Source organism: Vulpes vulpes, chromosome 5 (assembly GCF_048418805.1).
Source record: "Vulpes vulpes isolate BD-2025 chromosome 5, VulVul3, whole genome shotgun sequence".
NCBI lineage: Eukaryota > Metazoa > Chordata > Mammalia > Carnivora > Canidae > Vulpes > Vulpes vulpes.
In genome coordinates, this window is record NC_132784.1 from 124,553,592 (window position 1) to 124,579,154 (window position 25,563).

The 25,563-nt window shown below is 36.3% G+C and overlaps 1 protein-coding gene across 3 annotated transcripts in view; it reads right to left on the minus strand.

The window, feature by feature from the left end:
• The window catches only part of ORC5 (origin recognition complex subunit 5), a 78,169-nt gene that overhangs the window by 35,543 nt on the left and 17,063 nt on the right, over positions 1-25,563 (minus strand). For 2 of the 3 annotated variants that reach the window (XM_026006081.2, XM_072759915.1), the window contains exons 6-12: positions 20,011-20,141; positions 14,380-14,428; positions 14,200-14,290; positions 9,380-9,432; positions 7,487-7,599; positions 6,255-6,302; positions 1,888-1,998 (exon numbers count right to left, since the gene is read on the minus strand). In XM_026006081.2, coding sequence (XP_025861866.1) covers positions 1,888-1,998; positions 6,255-6,302; positions 7,487-7,599; positions 9,380-9,432; positions 14,200-14,290; positions 14,380-14,428; positions 20,011-20,141 — 596 coding nt within the window. The remainder of the gene's footprint in view (positions 1-1,887; positions 1,999-6,254; positions 6,303-7,486; positions 7,600-9,379; positions 9,433-14,199; positions 14,291-14,379; positions 14,429-20,010; positions 20,142-25,563) is intronic. The other variant, XM_072759914.1, reaches the window with a different exon arrangement.

Sequence of the window (25,563 nt, forward strand, 5' to 3'; positions counted from 1 at the left end):
TAAATAAAATAAATAAAAATAAAAATGACGGTTATCACGTCAACTAGAAATACTTAAAAAAACAAAAATCCTGCTCATCCTCCACAGCCCAGCTCCATTTTTCACCTTTTCTGTGAATCTGTTTCACCCTGCCCAGTCCAGAAGCGATCTCTGTCTACTCTAAAATTCTCAGCAGCACTATCCAGCATCCATTTACAGCCCTACACCATTATTTTAATGTACATGTTTTATCCCTTCAGAATAAATCACTAACTTATCCTTCTGTCTCCCACAAAGGTAATTTTTGGGCACTTGAGAAGTACAATCATATGTGATGTAAACACCTTCCTTTCCTGTTTATTTATTTTTTTTTTAGGATTTTATTTATTTATTCATGAGAGCCACACAGAAACAGAGAGAGAGAGAGAGAGAGAGAGAGAGAGAGAGAGAGAGAGGCAGGCAGAGACACAGACAGAGGGAGAAGCAGGCTCCATGCCCTCAATCCCGGTACCCCCAGGATCACGATTTGAGCCAAAGGCAGATGCTCAACCGCTGAGCCACCCAGGTGTCCCTCCTTTCCTGTTAAGAAGAACTGCCTACTTCATTTCTCTAGGCTTTGGTTCTCAAAGATATACTCATTGCATCATATTGGGAATATGATTTAATCTCTAAAGCTCAATTTCTTTAATAAAGATTAATAATACCTGCTTTCTGTTTCATAGTTACTGCAACAGCAAAAACAAGACAAAAAAAATCATCTACAATATGTAGAAAGTTATTAACAGTGTAAGTTCTTATTAAAACCTAATTTCAGACAAAGCTTTTTAAAAAATGGGGAAAAAATCACTATAATACAGGTTAAAACTCAATTACATTTTTAAAGTTACCAGCATTAGAGGCTGCCAATCTACCTACCTAAGCTAGTTATGCACATAACCTAATCAACCAACCAGACTACCTTTCTTCAAGAATACGTGAAGACACAATTTTCTAGAAATGTTGACTTACATAAAAAAATTATCTAACTTCAATGTTGAGAACACATCTATGTTTGGTTCTCAAAGTCTTCTTTACATGAAAAATTAAGTCACCACCATACATTGGATTACAAGTCAAACATCCATTCAGGTACTAAGTTTATTTGCAGTGAATTAAAATGCAAATGTTATTATTTAATATTTCTCAACCTAGAAACATATATAGAACAAAATACTCATTGCAAAATCTAAGATGCTTTTCAATAATATTACATCATTTGTTTTATCTTCCAGTCATTCATATCATATGCTAAGAACTGTTTTTCTAGAGCATTTAAGATCTCTATTGTGACTATATTTTTAATAAATAGTTTTTTCTTAAAATGTCAACTGAAAAAAAGACACTGAACAACTTTATTTTTTTTAAAGTCATATTTCATATTTATATGCTACTGCTGCCATCTAGTGAAAATTTTGAGAACTTAATCATTCTGGAAAATCTTTTGTATCACACTGTCAAGGAATAAGGATATTACAGATTACTTTCTTACAAATAAATTTTTTAAAATTTTGTGTTCATCATATATTTCCACATTTTAATTCATCAATTTAATCACAAAGCCACTTATTTAATCAGCAAGAAAATTCTAACAATTTAAAAATTCCTTTACTGAAAAAAGAAAACACCCAGAAACATCAAGTTGTTTTGTCATCAAGTTATACCTGTAAATAGAAGCAAATTCAGGGATACCCTCAAAGATTCTATATACTTAGAACTTTCAAGTACTTACCAAGAACACTGTTCATTACTTAGTTCAAGCAGTAACATTTGCTGACTGAATATCTAAATGCCTGGAACTATACCAACTATGCTACCTTAAGAATTCCATAAAGACAGAGGGGACAAGTGATAACCTATCATTAAGCTTACCTGGGAAAAGATATTTGCTGTTGGAGCAACTCTGCTGTCCACGATACTATATAATATTGCTAATAATCTGTCTAGTGGAAATGGTTTTGGTCCAAGAAGATGATTGCTTGTCTGTAACAAAAAGAACATGGTTTTCTTCTTATATCAGGGCACTCGCTTTCTGTACCACAAATTCCCAGTAACAATATATGTATAGTGTTCCTCAAAGACCCTACCAATTCTAACTTCCATTCCCTACGTTAAAACCTTAGCTGGTATGATCATGACTTATCTTTCAACATTTTCTTCAAGATTTTCTGACTTAGCATAAACAGATATTAAAGAGAACAACTCACAGTGATCCATTCCTAATCCTGAATATCACACCTATTTTGTTTTTGCAACCAGATGGCGAGTTAAGGCAAGTCATTTGTCAAAATGGTGCATAACCAAAACCAGGGTCCAGGTACTAACTCAACGAGAACTTACTGCTTACATCTATTCATTCTTTTTTGTACCATCACCAGGAAAATACATTTGTTCAACATTAATAGTTCTAAAAAGATCAGTTATAGTAATTATCAGCTCAGAAAACTAATAAAAGATTTGATAGTTTGTGAATATCAGCCTGAAACAATGTAAAATTTAACACTTGTGTACAAAACCATATGGTACAATTTCTTGTCATCAGAAAACTGAAGTGCTCAAGATCCACTCTATAATTTTAGTAGTACTGTTAGAATGTAAGTACTCTCTATTAGTGATGGCAAATAAATGGAAATCTATATTTACATGCATGAGAAAAATTATTTAAGAATGACTGTAAAGAAAAATACACATAATTACAAAATGAAGTATGTATTTACTTTAGCTATTTATATCTAAAAAATAGTTTAGAAATCATTTTCCAGGTCTTAAATTTTAGATCCTTTCTCATTAAATACTTCAAACATTTAGAGAAGTACAGAGGCTGATAAATAACAGTGGGCCCAGCACCCAATTTTATCAATCCCTAACATTATGCAATATGTGCAAAGAAAACATTAGATCACATTACAGATTTGAAGCTCCCTTACACTCCTCTCACATCCCATTTTCTCCCTAGAGGGAACCACTATCTGGAATTTGATGTTTTTACCACTTTCATGACAGTTTTTATATTGCTACTACATATGTATTCATAGACAATATATAGCACTGTTTGCAAGATCTAATCTCATATAAATGATATTATTTTGGACATACCACTCAATCATGTTGCTTTCTATCCTTCAATAGGTTTTTGAGATTTATCCATATTGATACATGCACTTCTAAGTCCCACTTTTAAACCCTATGGAATTCCATTTTATGACAAATCACTATCTACTCCTAAAAATTCATCACTATAACTCATCAAAAATAATCCTGTGACGGACAATCCTGTACACTTTCCCTTCAGCACATGGATGAGTTTCTCTAAGCGGGACTGAGAAATTAAAGTAGAAGGCAGAGATAATGCTGTGTGTTAAGCAACACTTCCGTCTAGGGCGTAGGAAAGACTAGTATCTCCTGCCCATAGATGACTGTGGGTGAATGTGATGTCACCTACTTCTAAGCTTGGCCTTTCAAACCTTTAATCTCCTTTTAATCCATTAATCTTCTTGCCCTTTTGAGGCCACTTTGGAAATCACCATGTTTCACTTGGCATCACTATAAAAGGCCACCCAACCCACACTCCATTGTGTCATGAGCAACATATAAATCTTTGTTATGTTAAGCCACTGAGGATTTGGGGGTTTGTTGTTTGCTACAGCATAGTCTGACCTGTCGTGACCAATACAAAATACATTCACATATTAACTTCATTACTACCAACCTACAGAATATGCAGGCTCTTACTCTTCTACATTATCACTAATATTTTAAATCATCAGATGTTTTTTTTTACTTTTGCCAATCCAAGAACATAAAATAACAGCTGTTGTGTAAAGTTTCATTTCTCAAAAAAATAAAAATAAAGATTCATTTCTCTCACTAGTGAATGAGGCTGATAATCATGTCAGGTTTTTTAGACATTCAGGTTCCTTTCTGTATCATTTACCTACTTATTGATTGTATTTTTACCTTCTTACTGGTTTAAAGAAGTCTTTAAAAAAAATTCTAGATACTCATAATTTGTTACCAAACATTTGTCAGTTGCATGAGTTTAAGAACAGTGGTTAACATCACAGCACCTGGCTGGCATAGTCAGCTGAGCATCTGACTTTTGGTTTCAGCTCAAGTCAGGATCATGAGATCAACTCCCTCGCTGGGCTCCGCACTCAGCACAGAGTGTGCTTGAGATTCTCTCTCCCCCCTCTCTCTACACTATGAATTCTGCCCCCCACATCAGTGTTAAGCCCTAGCTTCTAGTTGAAATTCTCAGTGAAGATTTTTTTCCTCCCTTCATACAGGGTCTGAGTTTAGCAGGGAAATTCCCTCACCAAATCCATTTGCTTGAAATGGAAAATTTTTCACTTTTTACATTTTTCTGATTAGAAAATACATATCCAATTTAAAATTAAAGTGTTCTAGTGGCATATAAGGTATATGATATTTATTTTCCTATTTACCATAGGTTTTGTATGCTATACATGCAAATTGGATTCCCTCCTAGAGGAGATGGAAAAGTCTGAGAAATACCTACTAAATCCACTATAGAGCTTATTAAAGAGAATGAAGGCTTGTCAAAAGAGAACAATCAGGGGATCCCTGGGTGGCTCAGCAGTTCGGCGCCTGCCTTCGGCGCAGGTTATGATCCTGGAGTCCCAGGATCAAGTCCCACGTCGGGCAACTTGCATGGAGCCTGCTTCTCCCTCTGTCTGTGTCTCTGCCTCTCTCTCTCCCTCTCTCTCTCTTTCTGTGTCTCTCATGAATAAATGAATAAAATCTTTAAAAAAAAAATCAAAAATGGAAATCAAATTCTTGAGTTAAATGACATCAAATTTGGTGTCAAGTTACACCAAGAAAAAGAAAGACAGAAACTTTAGAGTTATAGATATTTACACTAGAAAAACTAAAACTAGAAACAATTCAAAGAAGAGGGGAATGAGACTATGGTGAGGAGAGGGGAAAAACTGTTGCTTTTCTACATAAACTGATTGGTAAGTAATCTGGTATCACGCATACATTAGCCAAATTAAAAAGCAAACTCTTAAAAAATCAGTGTCAGCTGAGGATACTCAGAGAAAAAGAATTATACAATTGAAGATATATAGGGGTGCCTGGGTGGCTCAGTTGGTTAAGTATCTGCCTTTGGCTCAGGTCATGATCCCAAGGTCCTGAGATGGAGCCCCACATCAGGCTCCCCACTCAGCAGGGAGTCTGCTTCTCCCTCTCCTTCTGTTGCTCCCCCTGCTTGTGCTCTATCTCTCTGTCAAATAAATAAATAAAATCTTAAAAACAAATTGAAAATATATAGTATTTTTAAAACAACTGTTACTATAATTATTCATGTGGTTTCCTTTAATATTTAAAGTCTTGATTAGATTGAGAGCCTCAAGAAGGCAGAGACAATGGCTATTCTGTTCTCCACTCTATCCATAGCATCCAGCAGAGTCCCTGGCATAAAATAAGCATTCAATCAAGATTTCAGGAAGATAGGAACAAAAATACAAACTAGTAGGTATACACAGGGAGCTTTCAGTTAAGCTCAGATTTTAAAATGACATGAACCAAAGACAAAAGAGGCAAAAGTCAAATCTGTAAGTCAAATCAGTAAGAATCACATCAAAAGAACTACAGTCCCTTTACAACTAAAGACATTTTCATGAAGTCTTTGTTCACATAGTTTCCTCTGTCAAGACTGTCCTTCTTGGGGACTTGTACAAATCCACTCTTTCCAAAGGGATGGTCCAAATTCCCCTTCAGCCAATTTCGGTGTGGCCCCATACCTGGTCTACAAACACTCTAAGGGCCCCTAATTTCTAAGCTGTTCCAGATTCCTCAGGTCAAATCTGCTTGCTTTTGGGCTTAGGTGCCACTTGGTCATCTGTGCGTCTACCTACAATGCAGTTCCAAGTTGTGTAGATTTCTTAGTCCCTCCATGTTCATCTTTAGTATCATTTTTGTGGGGGTTTCAAAGGGTAAAAGAGGAAAACCAGCTGTGTTTAGTTAAAAATTCTAGGGTAGTCTTTTTCATCTATGAATTCACTAAAAGAAGTTGTCAACTCACTTTCATATCTACTACCAGCTCATGTAAATGTGCTTTCATCACTGTACCAAATACTAATAGAACATTATAATGGCACCTTACCAATAAAGAACTTCTTACATCCAAATGACTAATAAAAGCATGCATTCATCCACTTCCTACAGTATCCTGAATTCATGACTTTTTCTCATCAGAAAAATTAAAATGTAAATACCTTTTCATGTTTCTTTAGAAAGTTCGTTTTCTTAATTTTCCCATGATGCTGCAATTAAGGAAAATAACTGTTAAGATGGGGAAAAAAGGTAAGAGTCCACAAAAACAGAAAATATAATTTAAAACAGTTAAAAAAAAAACCTGTTAATTTAAAACATAATCTAAAACAATTAAAAAATATAATACTAACTTATGTATCTTAGGCTTCTTATTTTATTTACTAACACCTAAAATATCAACATATTTTAGGCTGCTTTGACTTAAGATTTTGATTGTATACAAGATTACTTCTTTACATACGTAAAGAAGAAGGTGTTAAAATAAAATATTGGTATTTCCTAAAAGATTAACTTATATTGACAACATATTTGTTTCTATAAAAACAAAACTTCCAAAGATAAATGGGTTTTTATTCATCTTTTTTTCTTTAATTTTTATTTATTTATGATAGTCACACAGAGAGAGAGAGAGAGAGAGAGAGGCAGAGACACAGGCAGAGGGAGAAGCAGGCTCCATGCACCGGGAGCCTGACGTGGGATTCGATCCCGGGTCTTCAGGATCGTGCCCTGGGCCAAAGGCAGGCGCCAAACCGCTGCGCCACCCAGGGATCCCTCATCTTTAAGGTAGACTGTCAATTCACATAGAAACACAGATTGAGAATATTCAGTTAAGCACGTGGTACTTATTTGTAGAGAAACAAACAGATGTGGTCCTTCATGATACTAAAGACTAGTGCAAGACATAAGCAAAACAACAAATAAAAAATTTATTACAAATACATTTAATAATAAATCAAATTGCATATTTTTTTTCAAAAAGAAAACAATTCCAAAGTGGGATTTCTCCAACTAATGTACATGCAGAAGAAGCTTCTGAATGCTCTGGATAATGCTGTATGCAGTGAATGGCGCTATTACTATAGAAGCTCTAGAACAATAAAGGAGTTACCATCCTTAAAATTATTCCCATCTCTCATACTTTACACAAAACCTTATTTATTTATTTTTAAATCTAGAATTATTACCTAACGTATATCTGAACTCTTCTGTGAAACTACCTACTTTCCTCCATTTAGGCTGTGACCATAATTTAAAGTCTTTGAAGAAGAAGTGCTAAATATAATAAGTATATATTAGCAATCTAATCTCTGCCCCTGAAAAACTTAGAGGTGTTTAGAAACTTCAAAACACTCCTGGACTCTTTGAAAACAAAGTAAAAAGAATTAATAACTACCTTAAGGAAGAACCTCTTGTCAGTTCTTGCTGGATTGTATGAAGCGAGGTATGCAGCAATTAGAATAAACTTAGAGTAATATGGAAGTTCCACATGAGTATATGCCGAGAGACCTATGTAACAAAAATCTTTTATGAAGCCATTTTTTTTTTTAAGATTTTATTTATTTACTCAAGAAGAGACACAGAGAGGCAGAGACAAAGGCAGAAGGAGAATCAGGCTCCCTGCAGGGAGCCCAATGCGGCACTCAATCCCAGAATTCTGGGATCATACTCTAAGCTGAAGGTAGATGCTCAACCACTGATCCACCCAGGCGTCCCTTATGAAGGCATTTAATAAACTACTATTAGATTTTAAGTATCTCTTATCTTTTCTCACTGATCTTTTGACTTCTGTATGGTGTTCTCTGGTAAAAAAAATCACCTCCTGACCGAGTTTAAAGTGCCATTAAAATGCACCGGCAGTGGTGATAAACATTATTATCAATCATATGCTTGTTCATTCTATTATTTTTGCTTAGCTTCTCCTATTCAGAAGCCTAAATCTTACCCATTCTTCCCTTCAAAGCCACACTTTCCATTAAACTTTCCCTGCTGCTTTTCTATCATACCAAAATAGAAAAATCTATCCCTATGAATTTCTACTTTGTGAATTTCTCTTATGACTCATGTAACTTTATACCTTGTATTAACAGCTAATTGTACATAAATTTTATTTCTTACCAAGCTATACTATTTACTGAAGGAATCACATCTAATACGGTTTTGTATGTGTGTGTGTCCCTACAGTACTCCATACAAAGGAAATAACTGAATGGATAAGAAAAACAAAGAAAGTCAAATAGCACTGATGTTAAGAAAAACAAAGAAAGTCAAATAGCACTGATGTTTACAGCAAAGTTAGGAATCTGATGTTTACTGATGTGAGGTGCCACCTTATTACCGAGGCATCTCTAAATCTTCACAGTAACTTAGATATTCTTCTCATTTTATTTTTTAAAAGATCTATTTATTTTAGAAAGGGAGAGAAATAGCACAAGTGTGAGAGGTAGAGGGAAAGGGAGAGAGAGAATCTCAAGCTCCATGCTGAGCATGGAGTCTGATGTGGGAGGCTCAATTCTAGGACCCTGAGATCATAACCTGAGCTGAAACTAAGAGTCAAACACTTAAGCGACTGTGCCACCTAGGCGCCTTTCTGTTCATTTTAGATGCAGACACTGAGTTGGGCTCAAGGGCATACAGTTAGGGACCAATTATTGAGATTTTCTAATGCCCAGCATCTATTTCTTTCTACTAGAACACACAATTGAAAATTACTTATATAGCATCTAGGGCACTTAGAAACCAAAATAGGTAAAAAGAACTGCAACAACACTTAATTTCACACTATTTCTTTCAATCACTAGCCAGTGATCTACTTTTTAAAATAAGAGTATTTTAGATACTTGCTCGTTTTTTTTAAGTAAAGTTGTTCTATTGGGATAAATCCAAAGTAATAGCTTCTTTAAAGAAAACCAAAGCACAAAGCAGTTTAAATATAACCAATAGAAATGCATCCCCTAAACTGAGTTAACATAAAACTCAAGAAATACATATATGATAAAATTGTGTCACCCAACTGAACAAAAGCACTTAAAGAAATTAAACTGCTTAATTTATACATGATATAATCCAACATTTAGAAAATGTAAAATTGATATTCAAATTATTTCCTCTCATAAACTGGAGCTTCATTTAAGAGAAAATCATTAATTAAAGTATCATCGTAGTTTGTAAATTCTTTTCTGTAACACTATTTATTGACTGATGCTATCTTTAGTATTAACTTCAGTATCTTGATTATTAGTAATTAAAGAAATGTCTCTGTTCACTGTCTCAATACTTCCTTTGATACCTTTCAGTTGTGCTGGATCTGTGTCATCTTTCTGTAGCTTTTCCCACTGTGAACTGAAAGAAAACAGAAGAGCAGTAATGGTTTGTTTGTTGTTTTTTTTTTTATGTTAGTCACACAGAGAGAGAGAGGCAGAGACACAGGCAGAGGGAGAAGCAGGCTCCATGCACCAGGAGCCCGACGTGGGATTCGATCCCGGGTCTCCAGGATTGCGCCCTGGGCCAAAGGCAGGCGCCAAACCGCTGCGCCACCCAGGGATCCCGAGCAGTAATGGTTTGAAAATATATATAAAAATCAACATACTGTACTTAAAAGAGTTCTAGAAAAACTAACTTTTTTGATTGAAGGAAATAGTCTATCTCCTTATAAATAAGACAATATATACATGTAATGTACATGTTGATACCTCAATGAAATCATTTAGTGAGTATTAGAACAAGATAAACTTACATAGCAATATCCAGATGCTGATTTTTATGATTTTATTTATTTATTCATGAGAGACACACAGAGAGAGGCAGAGAGACACAGGCAGAGGGAGAAGCAGGCTCCCTGCAGGGAGCTCGATGTGGGACTCAATTCCAGGACCCCAGGATCACAACCTGAGGCAAAGGCAGACAGACGCTCAACCACTGAGCCACCCAGTTCCCCCAAATGATAATTTTTTAATCTCTTTTCCTGATCATAATTTTGAAGCTACCAAAAAGTACCAATAAATAAATATCACCTATCCGTCAGTAAAACTCCCAATGCTCCAGTGAGCATATCAGATGCAACCATCTTCTATGGGTACAGTTTGTGATTCCCAAAACAATTAAAATGGTAAGATCACAGATCACAGATCACCATAAGAGACAATAAAAATGAAAAAATTTGAAATAGGGGGCACTGGGGTGGCTCAGTCAGTTAAACTTCTTGCCCTCGGCCCAGGTCATATCTCAGGGTGCTGGGATCGAGTCCTACATTGCGCTTCCTGTGGAACAGGGAGCCTGCTCCTCCCTCTCCCTTTGCTCCTCCCTCTGCTCCTTCTCTCTCTCTGAAATAAGTAAAATCTTATAAACTATTAAAAAAAATAGAAAGTTGAAGACCATAGGTTAAGTTGCCCCAGGCCCCAGAACACCCAGCCAGTCAGTAATGGAGCTAAGAACTGAATCCTTATAAAGTTCATGCCATTTCCACAGTCTCCCTCTGATCTTACAATTAAAACTATTAAACAGCCTCAAATATTATTAAGAATATGAAGTGATGATATGACAAATCAAATTCATTAGGAAATATACTACAGTGCAAGGAAAAATCCTGCCCTGAAAGACAAGTTTTAGCTGTATGACCTTGAATAAATCAATAACCTTCTCACCAAAAAATAAGGCAGTTAGATGCAATGATCTCTAAGGACCCTCTCAACTCTGTAACTCAGCCCTTAAAATACTAATTTAAAAATAAATGTCAGACCAGGACTAAATATCCCAAATCAAACTGAATGTATTTTTTTAAACCTGCAAGCACAGCTGAAAATTATGGAAATACAGGGATACTTCATTTTACCATGCTTCACTTCACTGTGCTTTGCAGATAGTGCTTTTACAAACGGAAGGTCTGTGGCAACCCTGCATCAAGCAAGTCTATCAGTGCCATTTTTCCCAAAATTGCTCACTTCATGTCTCTTTGTCATATTTTGGTAATTCTCATACTATTTCAATTTTTTTTAAAGATTTATTTGAGAGAGATTGAGAGCATGAGTGAGGGAAATGGCAGAAGGAGAGGGAGAAGCAGGCTCCTTGCTCAGCAGGCTCGATTATGACTTGAGCCAAAGGCAGACACTTAACCAACTAAGCCACACAAGCACCCCCTATTTCAAATGTTTTCATTTTTACTATTTATTTAAAAAAATTTTTTTTATTGGAGTTTGATTTACCAACATATAGCATATCACCTAGTGCTCATCCTGTCAAGTGCCCCCCTCAGTGGCCGTCACCCAGTCACCCCAACCCCCCACCCGCCTGCCTCCGCTTCCACCACCCCTTGATCATTTTCCAGAGTTAGAAGTCTCTCATGTTCCATCACCCTCACTGATATTTCCCACTCATTTTCTCTCTTTTCGCCTTTATTCCCTTTCACTATTTTTTATATTCCCCAAATGAATGAGACCATATAATGTTTGTCCTTCTCCGATTGACTTATTTCACTCAGCATAATACCCTCCAGTTCCATCCACACCGAAGCAAATGGTGGGTATTTGTCGTTTCTAATGTCCACAATAGCCAAACTGTGAAGGAGCCTCAGTGTCCATCGAAAGATGAATGGATAAAAAAACATTTTTATTATTTCTTATGGTGATCTGTGATCAGTGATCTTTGATATTACTATTCTAATTGTTTTGGGGGTCACCAACCACACCCACAGAAGGTGGCAAACTTTAATGCTCATGGACTGGCCATTCCCCCATCTCTTCCTCTCCTTGGGCCTTCCTATTCCTGGAGACACAACAATATTGAAATTAGGCCAATTAATAACCCTACAATGGTCTCTGAGTGTTCAAGTGAAAGAAAAAGTCCCAGTCTCTCATTTTAAATCACCAGTTAGAAATGATTAAGCTTAGTGAGGAAGTCCTGTCAAAAGCTGAGATAAACCAAAAGCTAGGCCACTTGCACCAACAGTTAGCCAAAGTGTAAATGCAAAGAAAAAGTTCTTAAAGGAAACTGAAAGTGCTACTCCAGTGCACACACAAATGATAAGAAACCAAAACAGCTTTACTGCTGATATGGAGAACATTTTAATGGTTTGGACAGAAGATCAAACCAGCCACAACACTCCCTGAAGCCATAGCATAATCCAGAGCAAGCCCCTAACTCTCTATGAAGGCTGAGAGAGGAGAGGAAGCCAAAGAAAAAAAAAGTTTAAGGCTAGTAGAGGTTGGTTCACAAGATTTAAGGAAAGAAGCCATCTCCATAAGAGTGCAAGGTGAAGCAGAAGGTGCTGACATAAAAGCTGCAGCGTTATTCCAGATCTAGCTAAGATCGTGAATGAAAGTGGCTGCACTAAACAACAGATTTTCATTTTAGGTGGAACAGCCTTCTATCAGAAGATGCCATCTAGGACTTTTGGAGTTAGAGAGCTGACTCTCTTATAAGGGGCCAATGAGGCTGGTGACTTTACACTGAAGCCAAAACTCACTGACCGGTCCAAAAATCCTAAAGTGATTTCATCTGTCTTTCACCACTACTAGTGACCCCATCTCCCACTCCCTCTGTCCTCTCCTTGCAGTCACTGCCTAATGTTTTACATCAGCATGAGCTCCAGAGCTGGCTCCCCTGCCTTCCTTTCACTAATTACATATAAATTGAAGTTTGTAGTTAACTCCATAGTCTCCTAGTTATAATGCAGGTAAGAGTTATGAGTGATTTTATCTGCTCTCTTTATTGATCTTTTTTTTTTAAAGATTTTATTTATTTATTCATGAGAAACACACACACACAGAGGAAGAGACATAGGCAGACGCAGGGAGCCTGATGCAGGACTCGATCCCAGGATCCCGGGATCCCAACCTGAGCCAAAGGCAGACACACAACCACTGAGACACCCAGGAGTACCTCTGCTCTCCTTATTGACCTTGTGAAGAAAACTGGATATGTGGCCATCACTACCCTACAGGAAACTCTAAGTACTTTCATTATCATGTAAAATCATTTTAACAAGCATCCAAAGTTTCCTACCTTTAAAAGAGCAGATCACAAGCTGCTCTTTTAATACTATATACTATACTCTGTGACTTCTGAAAATCATCAAATGACTTTTTATTATTAAAGAGAACAACAGTACCTTTGTAATGTTTCTATTTATTTAAAAACGTAAATTTCTCCCTGAATTATAGTCTAATCAGCTAATTGTTTTTTAAGATTTTATTTGACAGAGAGTGAGAAAGCACAGCAGGGCTTGAGGCACAGAGGGAGAGTGAGAAGCAGGCGCCCTGCTGAGCAGGGCCCCAGATCCAGGGCTCAGTTCCAGGGGCAGAGAGACCCAAGAATCATGACCTGAACTAAAGGCAGACACCTAGCCAACTGAGCCACCCAGTCAGCCACCCAGCAACACTAATCAGTTAATTAAATGAAAAGCAAAGTTAGTATGAAAAGTGATTACAGATTAAGGTATTTATGAAAGAAAAATCGTAACACTACTGACCAGTGAGAAAAGTAGATTGTGTTGTTGATGTTTTTAAATTTCCTATATTGTTTTGTAACTGAGGCTTACTCACCTGTAAGACACTGTATCATTCACAAAACATTTTCACACACATTCTTTAAATTTTGGAAGAACTGTGAGAGGAGGAAGCTGAGGCCTAGAGGTTTCTAGGTGACTTGCTAAGATCACACAAGGCAGAAAATGGCTGAAATAGAAATCAAAACCCCGTTCTTCCCACTGCACTAAATGCTACCATATCTCCTGAGTAGTTTCACTACCTATGAAGTTCTAATAAGACAAGTGTAGACCTACGACTTGATTTACACATTGCTCTAATAATCAAGTTTTCATTAAACCTATTCAAATATCTAACACAAATATAAAAAAACAAAGCTAAAGCTGATTTTTCTGTAGCTTTCCAGACTTAAAAAAAAACAAACAAACAAACAGCAATTGTGAGATATATGTCTTGCTTCAAACTGTGTGATATACTGGTTAAAAACTGTCCTTCCAAAAGTAAGAAGAAACGATTCAAAACTCATGTTTTCCTAATGTGAAGAAGGTGAAGGAAAACATATACACTTTAGTAGAAAAAACATCCAAACTAAAGATAAAAATATTATACACACTAAACAGAAAATTACCTTGATATTTCCCTGAGATAAACAGTCTGCATAGCTCTCTTCAAATGAGGTTCAATATTCCTCCAGAGTTTGCGAGTATCACGTTCATTTGCTACCCCAAAAGACAGAAAAATTTCAAAAATTCAGATCTTACAGAAATTGCTTCAAAACAAATATTAAGAAGTAAAATTACATAGTTACCTTCTCCTTTAACCACAGGTTCACAATATTTAGGAAAATTAAGCACTGCCTGTAAATAAAAGGAAAAAAAGAGAAAAAGCACTTATCCACCACAACTGGGAATTATTTTCAAGTAAAATGTTTATTGGAATGTAGGCAATTTTATTTCAATATAATTAAAGTAAAATATTATAGCTTATTACAACAATAAGACAAATATCGAAAATGACAGTAAAACATGTAAAATACTCCTGAACTGACTAAATCCTAATGTATTTGCTTCTAGATATAAAGTAATATAGTAAAGTGTAATTTGTCATTTTAGTTTATAATTCTGTTGCAAAGGACCATAAAACACACAATACCACTAGCCCAAAGAATTAACCTGTTACTTTCCAAGGTCTGAACATTCTCACAAATCAAACATCATCTCATTCAGTACAATTCAAAATTATGAGATTGGCAATACCACCTGAAACGACGATAAATTCAAGTTTTTGGCACCATGCCAGGCATACTAGATCAGAACCTCTAAGAATGAGATCCAGGATCCATGTTTTAACAATCTCTCCAAAAATTCTACGTATTCCAAAGTCTGAGAAGTACTAACTCTTATTTCCAAATAGAGAGAGAGCATACACAAACATGAGCAGTGGGGAGGGGCAGAAGGAGAAGCAGACTCCCCACTGAGCAGGAAGCCTGACACTGGGCTCCATCCCAGGACCCTGGGATCATGAGCTAAAAGCTGAGTTGAAGGCAGATGCTTAACCTACTGAGCCACCCAGGCACCCCCAAGAAGCACTAACTAATCAGTGTCCATCGAAAGATGAATGGATAAAAAAACATTTTTATTATTTCTTATGGTGATCTGTGATCAGTGATCTTTGATATTACTATTCTAATTGTTTTGGGGGCCACCAACCACACCCACAGAAGGTGGCAAACTTTAATGCTCATGGACTGGCCATTCCCCCATCTCTTCCTCTCCTTGGGCCTTCCTTATCTCTCCATTAAACCTTAAGTATATATTATACTCTTACCTGGTCACATTCATGAAAAGGGGTTGCAGGGTAGGCAAGACAGAGGCATAACTTTAAGAAATGACCATGTGCTCAGCAAATGATCATGCTCATAATATTAACAGGAGAAGTATAATATGATAATTATTAGTTATGGCCACCTATTATCTCACTTATTCCTGACATTTGCACTCTTCTGATACTCATTTATCAGCCGAGTAATTTGCCTACAGACAGATTCCAGTCCCTGAATTCATGATCATGGATTTATGAGATGTTCTGGGAATTTATTTCTAAATCAATAAGGGTGCAATTTTTTTAAAGGTTGTATTTATTTATTCATGAGAGACACAGAGAGAGGCAGAGACATAGGCAGAGGAAGATGCAGGCTCCATGCAGGGAGCCTGATGTGGGACTTGATTCCAGGACCCCAGGATCAGTCCCTGAGCCAAAGTTGCACACTTAACCACTGACCCACCCAGGCGTCCCAATTGAGGGTGCAATATTATTGAACCCTGATCCAGGTGAAAAAACCATTTCCCATATTGCCAAGGAAAACTTACATTGCTTTAAGATCCATTGTGAATAGTGACTAAGCTGCCACAAGACAGAGATAGGCAATTTAGGAAACTTCCAACTCTTCCTCAGGGAGATTTTCACTAAAACGTCATTATTCTATTTGAAATTATTTATTAGAAAATCATCTGATGGGGCACCTGGCTGGCTCAGTCGGAAGAGTGTGTCACTCCTGATCTCAGAATCGTGAGTTCGAGCCCCATGTTGGATGCAGAGATTACTTAAATAAAAACTTAAAAAAAGAAAAAAACCCTCATCTGATACATGTATATTGCAGTAAGCAGAACTCTAAGATAGCTCCCCAAGACTGTCAGGCCCTGATAGATAGGCACACCTTCTCCCAGGTATTCAAACACTAATTTAGGTACTGCTATAGAAGAATTTTGTAGATGTAATCAAAGTCTCAAAGACTGTCCTATTTATGGGAGAAAGACAATCAAATGAGTCTGACCTAATCACACAAGCCCTTCAAAAGCAGAGAGTGTTCTCTGGCCAGTCACAGAAATCAGAGATTAGGAGTGCAGGATTCAATAAACCCTTGCTGGCTGGTAAATGGGTAGGTCCATGCCAAGAATACAGGCGCTCTCTAAGAGGCCTGAGACTTGGGTTGACAGCCAGCAGGACAGCTTCAGACCTCATTCTTACAGCCAAAAAACCCCAAATTCTGTCAAGTCTGAATGAGCCTGGAAGCTATTTTTCCCAGAACCTCAATATGAGAATACAGTTTAGCCAAAACTTTAATTTCATCAGTGACATCCAGAGCAGAAACCAGCAACAGTGCCTGCATTTCTGACCTACAGAACTGTCAGCTAACAAACGTGTGTTGCTTCAAGCCACTAAATTCATGGCATTTCGTTATGCAGCCACAGAAAGCTAATAATACACATGTTCAAGTAAAATGTAAAGACATATTCCAATATTCCAAGGTCACAGAGAAATAATCTCTGAACTCTTCTGCCTTTTTAAGACTACATTTCATCTCTGAAACATCAGAGAAATAAAAATCAGAACTGAGAACATTTGCATTAACATTAATCAAGCGATGGATGCCTTACTACATGCATTAATTCATTTAATCCTCTAAATGAGGGGCACCTGAGTGGCTCAATGGTTGAGTGTCTGCCTTTGGCTCAAGGTGTGAACCTGGGGTCCTGGGATCACCAAAGGGAGCCTGCTTCTCCCTCTACCTGTGTCTCTCATGGATAAATAAATAAAATCTTTAAAAAATAAAATCCTCTAAATGAGCCAATGAGGTAGACATTATTATTATCATCCCCACCTTACAGAGAAGTTAAAGTATGTTTCCAATCTCTGACTTCCTCTTCTTTGGTCAGCCACAGAAAATTCTGCTTTTAAAATGCTCATGTGATTAGGTATCACCCACCTGGTAACTACCCTAATCTTAAGTAAGGATATCTTGAAGCCAGATAGATATGATGAAGAGTAAGGTCTTTATAAGGTTTAAAGGTACTTCCCCACAAAAAGGAGAAAAAAATACCATCTTCACCAAATGATCAAAGTGAACATTATCAGTTATAAAACAAAATGAAATCCTGTAACATCTGATAAGCTGTAATGAGAACAAAGCATCATTTCTGTGATATTCCTGTCAGATGCATAACCTGAATCTGACCACAAGCACAAATTAGACAAATCCAAATTGAAGTTGATTCCACAAAACAACTGGTCTGTAATCTTCAAAGGTCTCACTCAAGACCATGAAAGTCAAAGACTGAACAACTGTTCCAGATGAAAGTTCAAGAAACACAGCAACTAAATGCAGTTTGTGATCCTGAACTGTACTCTTGCTCCTAGGTACATTACTGTGACAACTGGCAAATACTGAATAGGGTTTGAATCAGGTTGAAGCAATAAGGCCACTTTCTCATTTTGATGGTTGTACTGTAGTTATGTGGAAGAATGCCTTCCACATATACGCACTAAAGTATTTGGGGTCAAGGGGGGGCATCACATCACAAACTCATCTCAGGTTATCTGGGGGAAAAAAAGAAGGAAAAGTTCTTTTTATTGTACCTGCAGGTTTTTTTTGTAAATTAGAAATTGCTTCTGAAATCTTTAAATTTAAAACTATCCAATACTTTCATTATCTTATAAATACTGTATCTAATAGACTAATGAGAGCAAACTATTAACATGCCAATACCACTGAACATGGTTGTAATACAAAAAGAATTCTTAATTATTCAAGGCCAAAAATAAAGGTATCCAGTAAAAGCCCAACTGGAAAAGCTAGCTAAATACATGAAAGAATTTCAGATTTGAGAGTCATGACTGTTAGAAGTAGAATTATGCTGGGTCGGTCAGCGGCATGTGAGATAGGTGAGTTATGTGCAAGGCAGAAAACTTGGTGCCAGCTGCCTTCACCATCCTGCACCCCGGAACCCACCTCTTCCCACACTCCAAACGCCCATGGGACAATCTTCCAGGACAGATTCCCACAGGATTCAAGGACATCAGTGCTAAGTTGTGTTAACTGCGAGTTACGTCCCAGGTGGTGGAGGAGTATTTTCCTGTGACTCCACCTTATACAAGGACTATGTACTGACCCTCCCTCCTCTCTGTAAGCCCTTTTGGGCACCAGGGATCCAAGACGTTCAACTGCTGGACAGATGTTAGTGATGAGCTTGATCTAGAACAGCTTGTCTTTTGTTTCTTCCCTACTGAGAAGACAATAGCTACATCTAAATCAGAAGAAGCCTAAAATCTAAAACTTAGAAAACATACTAAATGTGAACACAATTTTAAATGGTCACCTTCTTCTACATTCAGTCTCCAACACACATTCAAACACATACTGAATCCCTCTAAGTGACTCTTCAGTGCAGAGAGTAAAAGAAAATGTGCTAAGATCTATAGAATCCGTTTATTTTAAAATAACGGTTTTCCAGCCTAAGATATATTACTACTTTCTCTTACATGTAGATAAAATCTTAGTATTAATGGAACATTTCTAAAAAGGAAACAAGATATTCTTGCCTCCTCCCCTTCACATCCAATTAAAAAGTAGAAAGATCAAAGAATAATTAAATGATTACTTTCCAAATTACCTATGCAATATAAATAGCTTTCTGCTCTTTTAAATAATTTTTTAAGTAAATTTATATAAATATTAAAAGTAACCTCTTATGTAAAGTATTAATTCAAGGTCAGTGGCTCATGAAAGACCTGTAATTAAGGCTTCTGACTATCCTCAAGTTCATCTAGATGCCAGACCACGACTGTTACACACACAAAACCTGAAAGAAATGTTACAAAAAAATTAAAAGGGGATCCCTGGGTGGCGCAGTGGTTTTGCGCTTGCCTTTGGCCCAGGGCGCGATCCTGGAGACCCGGGATCGAATCCCACATCAGGCTCCCGGTGCATGGAGCCTGTTTCTCCCTCTGCCTATGTCTCTGCCTCTCTCTCTGTCTCTCTGTGACTATCATAAATAAATAAAAATTAAAAAAAAAAATTTACAAAAAAATTAAAAGACAATTACTTATTAAGCTTTCACATCTTCTATTTCTCTTCATTTTGATTTTAATGAAGTCTTACATTTTCTGCAATTAGAAAAAGAGAAAGGGGATCCCTGGGTGGTGCAGCGGTTTGGTGCCTGCCTTTGGCCCAGGGCGCGATCCTGGAGACCCGGGATCGAATCCCACGTCAGGCTCCTGGTGCATGGAGCCTGCTTCTCCCTCTGCCTATGTCTCTGCCTCTCTCTCTCTATGACTATCATAAATAAATAATAAAAAAAAAATTAAAAAAAAAAAAAAGAGAAAAAAGGAAACAAAAACACTCCTAAGGAAGAGTGAGAAGATAGAACTAAAAATGAATGAAGACTTTCTAATCAGACTGAAGTTTGAATTAAGGCACAAGACACCTACCTACTTAATGTTAGCTTCAAAAAGCCTATCCATATTTCCAGAATAAATTTTCAGTGGCTAGCCTACCTCACACCATTTTTATGTGGAAAAATATTAAAAGATGTGCTTTTTTTTTTTTTTTTTTTTTTTAAAAAAGATGTGCTTTTTTTTTAAAAGTAAAATGCTCACTCACCAGGTATCTGAGCTCTTTCAAATCTCGGCAGACAGTATAGAAAACTCCAAGAAGAATATTAATGTAGGCAGCATAGAAATCAGCTGAATACTCTGGAGGATGATCGTGTGACAGGATCTTTTGAAGGTTCCCTGTTCAGAGGACAAAAATGAACTTAAGGATTAACCCAGAACCCCAGTTACCTTCTAGCATTTTACAACAGAGGTATAAAATAATAAATACACAAGCCCAGCAAATATTAAAGAATAAGAAAACTGCTACAAGATTAGAAATATAACACAACTTTTGAAACTAAGGTTAAAGAATTATGAATCTAATGTTCCAAAAAGAGTTGCTTAAAACAAATATTAAACAATGACATCTAAAGAAAATCTCAAGAATCCCTGTAGGCAAATCAATATCAAGAGTGAAAAATAATATATATTCTACTTATTTTCCTGCCTACAAGTAAATCAACTAGAAAAAACAAGAGTACTACATAAACTACCACCAAACTGGAAAGTGCTCTTCATTTTTTGAAAAATAAAAAGAATTCATAAGTTTTTATGAAAATCATCATCTTTACTTTATTATTCCCCCTTTTATAAATCACGTTTTCGGGGCAGCCCAGGTGGCGCAGCGGTTTAGCGCTGCCTGCAGCCTGGGGTGTGATCCTGGAGACCCGGGATTGAGTCCTACGTCGGGCTACCTGCATGGAGCCTGCTTCTCTCTCTGCTTGTGTCTCTGCCTCTCTCTCTCTCTCTCTGTCTCTATGATTGAATGAATAAATAAATTTAAAAAATTTTTTTAAATCAATCAATCAATCATGTTTTCTGCCTAAAGCTTTGGTATCTTTATTTCTCTTCTATCTTAAACTCTTTATATCACTGGTTTAGAACCCTAAACTTTCTTTTATCCTGCTGGAAATATATTGTAGAAGCATAGTTAAAATTAAAAGAGAAACAACCACCCATTATTCAAAATTTCCCAGGTATAGTATATGAAATCAGTCATTCATTCCTTATTATAATTCCCTCTGAGTCCTTGGTGCAATGAATGGTCTCTTTAGACTCCTTGGTTAGGAGTTCTTTGACTATGACTAATACTTTAAACCTCTTTCCACAGGTTCAGGATTTTTGCAATACTTAACAAGTAAAAAGTCTTAGAGGATTTCTGATCAAGTCAATTTCCTTTTAACTAGGGTTCCCTTTAGGTGAGTATTTTTACCATAGACACTATGCTATTTACCATCAGCCCTTGACTCTATCACTCTCTTGTTCCTCACATCAATTAGATATAGGTGCAAGATCAAACAATATATATGGCCTATCACTGGATACATATAAACTTATAGCTATATTAAGGGGCTCTTTTAGATAGGGCTGCTGCTGAAGGGAAAACAACAAAAAACAAAACAAAAAAAACCACAGAACATTTCAAAGCCTAGCCACATCCTTGGAATATTACCCTGCAGGGATTCTGGATGGGAGTCTCTTATTAGATCTGCATTTTTAAAATCATGACCACTGAAAAAAAAATACACAAAGTCCAAAACTTAACTTTGAAGTCTATGTATTTTTTACATTCTAATAAGACATTTTAAATTTATTGTTACTAAGCTTTTTAAAACTATGCATGGGAAAATACTGGATACCTGAAAGTTTCTAAAAGGTGCCTTAAAACTTGGAGATAGAAGGGACGGATGGTTGGTCAGAGGAACATACATAGGCGAAAAAAGTGCTCTACAAATGCATGGGTGCAGAAATCTGGAAAACAGTCTCCAGCTGAGACTGCACTCCTAACATCCTCCTGTACATGTCTATCTAGATAACCCTTACTGGTGACTCTAAGTGCTTCACATGAAAGTTGATTAGGTGCTACAACTGGCCCAATCCTGATGAAAGTGTTATAAGAGTTAGCTCATTGTGTGGCTATAAAAATAAAGCAGCTGCTTAGTTAGACTACAGGCAAAATTGCAGAGTACAACCGTAAATTATAGAAACTCTAATTATCTGGGACTGTTCAAACTTACAGAAAAATGCTATCTCTAATAGGAAGCCAAAAATAGTGCACTAGCAGGTAGTAAATAAAGGGAAGGAGAAACCATCTGATTGGTCTCCTGTTGTCTTAAAATTACACTATCAAAGAATAGCTTTACACACAAAGAACAATCATTTCTAACTTGAAGAGGAACTTCAGCTTCTAGTCATGAAAAAGTAAGAGGCTCCAGAAATACTCTCCTGTAATAAACTAAAAACTGGACAAAATACAGAAAAACACTATTTTCAGACTTCAAACAACAGGCAATAAAGGACTGTGATACCTGAGAAAAAGGAAACAATTGAGCCATCAGCCAGGCTTTCTAATAAGAGGTAACTGTAATTTTAGAACTATGGTACAGGAAAGTTCCAAGGAATCATTAATCCCAATAAGTTGAGAAGATACAGATCAGAGTAGAGGGAGCTATTTAAGGCAGTTAGAATGTGCAGGGTAGAGTATAAGAGAGAAAGAGCTATGGAAAGAAAGAGCTCCAGAAATCTACATAGGGATCCCCCGAGTCTTGTCTGAATACCAATCTGTATATGCACAGAGTAAAACCCCACAGACCAAGTAAGAACAATTTCTGGGGTTAAACAATTAGTGGAAAGGTGTCAATCAAACAATTATCAGAGCTCATGCAGAACTATAAATCATTCATACTGCCACCAGTCAGAATGAATGCACAAAATATTGTAGAACCAAGTAGAGATCTCAAAAGGGCTATGTTTTAGAAGGAAGGCTTAAATTACCCCTGGAATAAAGATTACTCCAGCACATCCCTTCAAAAAAGCTTAAGAATTGCCCTAAAAGAATCAGATATATCTTTAAGAAATTTAAGTGCTACCTAGAAAAATGTCCTGCATATAACAACAAAAACCACAGTATCTATTATTCAATAAAAAATTATAAAAGAGTTGCAGAAGGAGAGGTGGGGTTGGGGGGATAGGGTAACTGAGTGATAGGCATTCAGGAGGGCATGTCATGAGATGAGCGCTGGGTGTTACACTATATGCTGACCAACTGAATTTAAATTAAAAAAAAAAAGAAAAAGAAATTACTAAATACACAAAGTAGCATAATGAATACCAATAACAGATAAAAATTACTCAACAGAAACAAACCCAAAATGAAAGAGGTCATGGAATCAATAGACAAGGATATTAAAACAACTTATTATAAACATGCTCAAAATCTCAAAAATACAAAGGAAAACAAAAGTACAAGATCTGTAATGAAAAATTCCACTGGATGGGATTAAGTGCAGAATAGACACTTGTAGAAAAAAAAAGTAACTTAAAGACAGAAAAAAACTATCCTTGATAAAACATAGGGAAGAAAGATTTAATAAAATTTAAGTAAGTCAACAGATTCAGTGAAACAATATCAAGTGGTAAGTGGTCTAACATACATGTAATGCAGTCCCAGGAATAGGAAAGAAAAGGGGGCACAGGTAACAAAGATAAGGTATTTGAAGAAATAAGGGCTGAAAATTTTCCAAAGTAGTTTCGATGAAACTATACAATTCATATATCCAAGAAGTTCAAGCAAGATAAACAATAAAAGATTTTTTATTTCTTTCAAGTCCAAATAATTTAATATGGCGTTTATAACAGGGCACCTGGGTGGCTCAGACAGTTAAGTGTTCAACTCTTGATTTTGGCTCAGGTCATGATCTCAGGGTGGTGAGATCAAGTCAAGCTCTATGTTCAGTGCATAGTCTGCTTGAGATTCTCTCCCTCCCTCTCCCTTTGCTCTCCTCCTGCTCAGGCTCTCCTTCTCCCTCTCTCAAATAAATAAAATCTTTTGAAAAAATACAGGGTTTATAATAAATGTAGAAGTAAAACACAGGACAATAGACAAAGGTTGTGAGATAGGAAGCTACGTCACTGATATTTTCAGAGTGCTTATTGGAGTATAATATATCCCGAATGATACAATAACAAAACCAAACCAAAAAGCTGATGAAGTGCATTATAATTCGCCAGAAGGGGAAAAAAAAAAAAAAAAGCCTTACCAAAAGATGAGTAGTCTGTATGTGGTAGAGATCAGAAACAAGAATTCCAAACTGGGCCCCTAGTATTCACTGCTGAGAGAGGGCATTCTGAACATCAAATATCATATTCTTACAGATGGTATGTGATTCAAGTTATGATTGGATGACATTAGCCACTAAGATTATCCCTTTGCTCTGGTTCCATGCTTACTCTAACTACATTGGTTTATCAATTAATGTTTCCTTTTTGAATGCCTTTCTGTGTGATTACAGTGCTTAAAAAAAAAAAAAAATCTTGGCATACAGAAGGACCTAAATTAAATCATCAGATTATCAGATTAAATGTGACTCCATTATTATACTTCAAAAACCTAGTAAGCTATACTCTCTGAAATTGGCAAGATCGCTTATTTAACTATGTCCCCAAATTCTCTCCATCTATGATGCTTTGTATCTTTACTTTCTAAAATTTTCAATCATATTCTACAATTATGCCATGCTTTAATACAACTTCACTCAGATGTAGAAAATCAGCTTTTAAAAAATAATTTTCTTAAATTCGAAATAGTTTTCCAGTACTTACACCCTGAAAGGGTCATGAAAAAAGTTAACTTTGAGCAGTAATGACACAGATACAAAGGAATTTTTTAAAAGAATTCCTTTGATTTATTCCTTTTCTTCTTACCCCTTTCTTTTACAATTTTTATGGAAGAGAAGCTATTGAAAATAAGGGCTCCCTTCATCTATTTTGGGTTCCTTTCTTCTATTTCAGTTAATTAGCTAAAGGAAGGTGTCATTTGATTGCTGTTTGGGTGTAAATAGGCAAAAATGTGTTTATCTTAACAATGAATGTTCACAGCTGATTAGTTCAGAGGGCTAGTGTTAATGAGGCCAAGGTCAAGGAATGCTATTTTTTAATAGCCTTGTAACCACTTTAAGCTTCGCATTTATAAACTCTGAATCAGAAGTGTCCTATTTGTATAGGGACAACACAATACTAATCTACAAAACTATTCAGCAACACAAAAAGCTACAGTGTTCTTCCAAAGACAAAAATAATCAAGATCTATGAAATTTAAGATTAAATACTAACCAAAAAGAAATAAGAAACACAACTAGCAGCTGGTATTATAAGAGGAACACTAACGAAAAATAAAATTAGATTTACAAAGTTAAAAGACACATTTCACATAGTACTTAACCCAAATACATGGTAAACAAAGATTTCTATACAATTTAAATGTGTTCTGCCAACCTAGTCTAACTTTTACTTACACAGATGTTACCATCATAATATATGCATCTTACCAGTATGGTAATCAGTATGGTTAAAAAATGTGATAATACACCATTATTAGCACAAATATGTGAGGAATACACTCAAAAAATTTTAGTAACTGTATGAGAATAACCCCTCACAGTTCCAAAATAAAACCTCTGTAAGTGCAGATCTATAACATTTTGAGTTTGGCGTCACACCTGAACAGATTAAGATATCAAAGAATTTCATTTGAATATGCTAGCTTAATCTTTCAAACAAC